The sequence below is a fragment of the Pygocentrus nattereri genome, chromosome 15 (assembly GCF_015220715.1).
Source record: "Pygocentrus nattereri isolate fPygNat1 chromosome 15, fPygNat1.pri, whole genome shotgun sequence".
NCBI lineage: Eukaryota > Metazoa > Chordata > Actinopteri > Characiformes > Serrasalmidae > Pygocentrus > Pygocentrus nattereri.
In genome coordinates, this window is record NC_051225.1 from 3,187,673 (window position 1) to 3,192,672 (window position 5,000).

The following is a 5,000-nucleotide window of genomic DNA, read 5'->3' on the forward strand; positions in this document are numbered from 1 at the left end:
ATGGACCCTCACAGAGCAGGTACTGTTTGGGTGGTGCGTCATTCTCAGCACTGCAGCAACATTGATATGGTGGTGGTGTGTTCGTATGTGTTGCGCTGGTGTGAGTGGATCAGACACAGAAGTGATATTAAAAGCCATGAGAGATGTTTGAAACCCACCAGCAGTCTGAGTGAGCGGTGAAAACTCCATCTTTGAGAGACTCTGGAGCCATCCACCGCACCGGCAACAAACCCTTCCCTCCTTTACGGTAATAATCCGTCTCATAAATGTCACGCGTCATGCCGAAATCTGAAAAAAAAAACAAACAAACAAACAAACAAAAAGGTCCAGGTTAACACACACGGTCAGTTTTCCGGAACTCATACACTGTTAATCCCTAATAATTATATAATAATATAATAATAACGGCTAATTCTGTCTTTCATAATACTACTACTACTAATAATAATAATAATAACTACAATAAAGTATACAGCAGTTTATACATGCCAGCTCTAAGTGCTTTACATTGAAAAAGTAAGTTAAAGCAAATGAAGTAAATAAAAAAAAAAAAAATAAAAAAAACAGTTTTAAAGTTTGTAATTTATTACAGGAATCTCTAAAAAGCACTTTGTGGTGTCACTCGACCATTTTAAACTTTTAATCTGTAACCGCCTCAACTCACCGTGCAACTGATTTAGCTCATATACTTTTACCTTACATTTCAACTATTTATTTTTCATGGCTTTCTTTCTTACTTTTCCCATGTAACAAAACTTTTTGGTATCATTCATTTGATTTTTTCATCATCATTTTATTACTTTTTATTACTATTGTCTTAGCAGTGTTTTCTATCCTTTTTCCTAACCTACCGTTTAATTAAAAAGTCTATTTTTAATACAAATGTGACAAAAAGGTGTGATTGTTTTGACCTGTTATCTGTCCATCTTAAAGTTTTAATAATTCCTTTTCACCCTCAATTATCTCAGAGTTTGAGTAAAAGTTATTATTATATTATCGATCACAAAAATAAAATAAGTAAAAAAAAAAATAAAATGAAATAAAATCAAATAGAGTGAAATGAAAATATAAAGATTGGTTGTGATAGAATTTTGAATAAAAACTCAATTTAAAAAAATGCTTTACAATCTCTAAATGCTGTGATTGCGTCTAAAGTTAAATGAAAAAAAAAAGAACTGTTAAACTATAATTTAGTTTTTAAGCAAACAAACTGCTGCTTCTTATTCAAATTAAACATGTGTTTTCTATACCGAACATAAGCCGCTTATTACTTGAATTCCAGTTTAAATGTACGCTCAGCTGTTAAACTGCATCCACACCGGCTCGGGACCAGAGGACTGTCCACACCTCTACTGGCCTTTTAAGCCTGGGCGCTTAATCTAATTACGACTAAAGTGCATTTAGACTTGGGTTTTACCGCCGATCTTGACAGTGAGGTCCTCGGCCACCATGCAGTTTCTAGCAGCAAGGTCTCTGTGCACAAACTTCTTGGCGTTGAGGTAGGCCATGCCGTCAGCGATCTCCGCTGCCATCTGGATCATCTCCTTCAGCGAGGGCGGCGGCGGCCGGCCGGGGTTATTCTGCAACCAGAGGAGAACGAGCAGCTGTCAGAGCCACAGTGGGCAGCTAGTGTAGTTTGGTAAAACTATAAATACACTCGTTTCTGAATGATAGACAACAGTTACTGAATTCATAGTAGATATTAAATCAATAATAAATGTTACTCAATAATTTTAAGTAGATCCTCAGTGGGTCACAACAGAAAATGCTTAGTGAATACAGAATAATTCACTGTAGTAACTAAATAACTCATGAATAATTTAGAATAGATATCGGACAATTCATAGTAGTTGTGTATAATGTATAATCCTTGACAACTACTGAAATATTCACCATAAATACTGAATTCATAGTGGTTACTGAATAATTCACAGTAGATACTGAATAATTCATAGCGGTTACTGAATAATTCATAGCGGTTACTGAATAATTCATAGCGGTTACTGAATAATTCACAGTAGATACTGAATAATTCATAGCGGTTATTGAATAATTCATAGCGGTTACTGAATAATTCACAGTAGATACTGAATAATTCAAAGTGGCTACTGAATAACACGCATTATGTTAAGATTAATACCTGAATACACCCGCAGATTAAGGTGTTAATGCTCAGAAATTCTGGAGAACGTGTCAGAAATTAGTGTGTGTGTTCACCTCAGCATCAGGTCTGAGGGAGCGCAGGTAGCTCTTCAGATCTCCATGAGTCATCAGCTCCATGACGACCAGTGTCGGCTGCCCCTTCGAAACCACACCCAGCAAACGCACCTACAACACAAACACAAGGACATCGGACAGGCGGTTTTGACCCTCTTATTAGGGCTGAAACTACTAAGAATCTTTGTTAATTAAGAAAATCCATACTTCTCTATAATGTTCATATGATCCACACAGTCGCTCTGACAGACTGTAATACACTACAGGAAGCGTAGGGGGCGATACGGCTTCTACTGTTTCATTTAAAAAGCTCTATAATGTTCATATGATCCACACAGTCGCTCTGACAGACTGTAATACACTACAGGAAGCGTAGGGGGCGATACGGCTTCTACTGTTTCATTTAAAAAGCTCTATAATGTTCATATGATCCACACAGTCGCTCTGACAGACTGTAATACACTACAGGAAGCGTAGGGGGCGATACGGCTTCTACTGTTTCATTTAAAAAGCCTCTATAATGTTCATATGATCCACACAGTCGCTCTGACAGACTGTAATACACTACAGGAAGCGTAGGGGGCGATACGGCTTCTACTGTTTCATTTAAAAAGCTCTATAATGTTCATATGATCCACACAGTCTCTCTGACAGACTGTAATACACTACAGGAAGCGTAGGGGGCGATACGGCTTCTACTGTTTCATTTAAAAAGCTCTATAATGTTCATATGATCCACACAGTCGCTCTGACAGACTGTAATACACTACATGAAGCGTAGGGGGCGATACGGCTTCTACTGTTTAATTTAAAAAGCTCTATAATGTTCATATGATCCACACAGTCGCTCTGACAGACTGTAATACACTACAGGAAGCGTAGGGGGCGATACGGCTTCTACTGTCTCATTTAAAAAGCTCTATAATGTTCATATGATCCACACAGTCGCTCTGACAGACTGTAATACACTACAGGAAGCGTAGGGGGCGATACGGCTTCTACTGTTTCATTTAAAAAGCTCTATAATGTTCATATGATCCACACAGTCGCTCTGACAGACTGTAATACACTACAGGAAGCGTAGGGGGCGATACGGCTTCTACTGTTTCATTTAAAAAGCTCTATAATGTTCATATGATCCACACAGTCGCTCTGACAGACTGTAATACACTACAGGAAGCGTAGGGGGCGATACGGCTTCTACTGTTTCATTTAAAAAGCTCTATAATGTTCATATGATCCACACAGTCGCTCTGACAGACTGTAATACACTACAGGAAGCGTAGGGGGCGACACGGCTTCTACTGTTTCATTTAAAAAGCTCTATAATGTTCATATGATCCACACAGTCGCTCTGACAGACTGTAATACACTACAGGAAGCGTAGGGGGCGATACGGCTTCTACTGTTTCATTTAAAAAGCTCTATAATGTTCATATGATCCACACAGTCGCTCTGACAGACTGTAATACACTACAGGAAGCGTAGGGGGCGATGTGGCTTCTACTGTTTCATTTAAAAAGCTCTATAATGTTCATATGATCCACACGGTCGCTCTGACAGACTGTAATACACTACAGGAAGCGTAGGGGGCGATACGGCTTCTACTGTTTCATTTAAAAAGCTCTACAATGTTCATATGATCCACACAGTCGCTCTGACAGACTGTAATACACTACAGGAAGCGTAGGGGGCGATACGGCTTCTACTGTTTCATTTAAAAAGCTCTATAATGTTCATATGATCCACACAGTCGCTCTGACAGACTGTAATACACTACAGGAAGCGTAGGGGGCGATATGGCTTCTATTCTGACATTCTAGCGTCATCAACTACAGTTTATCATCATTTTACTCGTCTACTGTTCATAGAATTACACTCACCACATGGTGGCAGCTGAAAGCCTTCATGACTGAAGCTTCATTGAGGAACTCAATTCGCTCCCTCAGACTCGCTGATTCATTCACCGTCTTCACAGCTACACGTGTCTCTGCCTCGCCCTTCACAATGTCCTTCGCGATGCCCTCATACACCATCCCAAAAGAGCCCTGACCCAGCTCGCGCAAAACCGTGATCTTCTCCCGCGCCACCTCCCAGTCATCAGGGACATACACTGCACAGGAAAAAAACAGCAGTCACGGCTACAGAGCTGTTCTGGGTTCAGACCACCTGAGAAAATTCGATGTACAGCTTCTTATCTACCCAAAACCAGGTTCTACAAACCAGCTTACCAGTAAAGCTTTACAGAAAAGAACACCTTTCTGCTTATGTTCTTCACTGTAAGCATTTCTTCACGGTTATTTAGTTATTTATCACTGCTGTCAGAAAAAAAAAAATAGTTTTTCCGTTTTTGACATAATTTGAAAATGCCTGTTGGCCTTTATATCATGAAATTTACACAAAATATATGGACCAAAAACAAAAAAAAAACCCAGCCCAAAATTACTTGTAAAAAAATTCTGGTTCCATTGACTTACATTAAAAATAAAGTAGGCCTTTTCTTTCTCCTGTAAAGTTACCGTTTTGGAGATACGAGGTTTTCTTCTGACAACAGCTATATGAATTTAACACATTCTCTACAGAACACACACTTCTGCACACTACTAACGCACAATTACTGTTTATTTGGTGAATTTAATACACTGGATATAGCCAGTATATAAACAATATGGACCATAAATAAGGGGGCAGTGAGCACACTTGCCCCGGAGCGGTGGGCAGCCCAATCCGCAGCGCCCGGGGAGCAGTTGGGGGTTAGGTGTCTTGCTCAAGGAAACCTCAGT

At 39.5% G+C, this 5,000-nt stretch overlaps 1 protein-coding gene across 1 annotated transcript in view; it reads right to left on the reverse strand.

The window, feature by feature from the left end:
* insrb (insulin receptor b) overlaps positions 1 to 5,000 on the reverse strand; it is a 124,954-nt gene that overhangs the window by 3,857 nt on the left and 116,097 nt on the right. Inside the window, exons 16-19 of the mRNA XM_037545300.1 lie at positions 4,101 to 4,330; positions 2,218 to 2,328; positions 1,418 to 1,580; positions 159 to 288 (exon numbers count right to left, since the gene is read on the reverse strand). Of these exons, the coding sequence (XP_037401197.1) occupies positions 159 to 288; positions 1,418 to 1,580; positions 2,218 to 2,328; positions 4,101 to 4,330 (634 nt within the window). The remainder of the gene's footprint in view (positions 1 to 158; positions 289 to 1,417; positions 1,581 to 2,217; positions 2,329 to 4,100; positions 4,331 to 5,000) is intronic.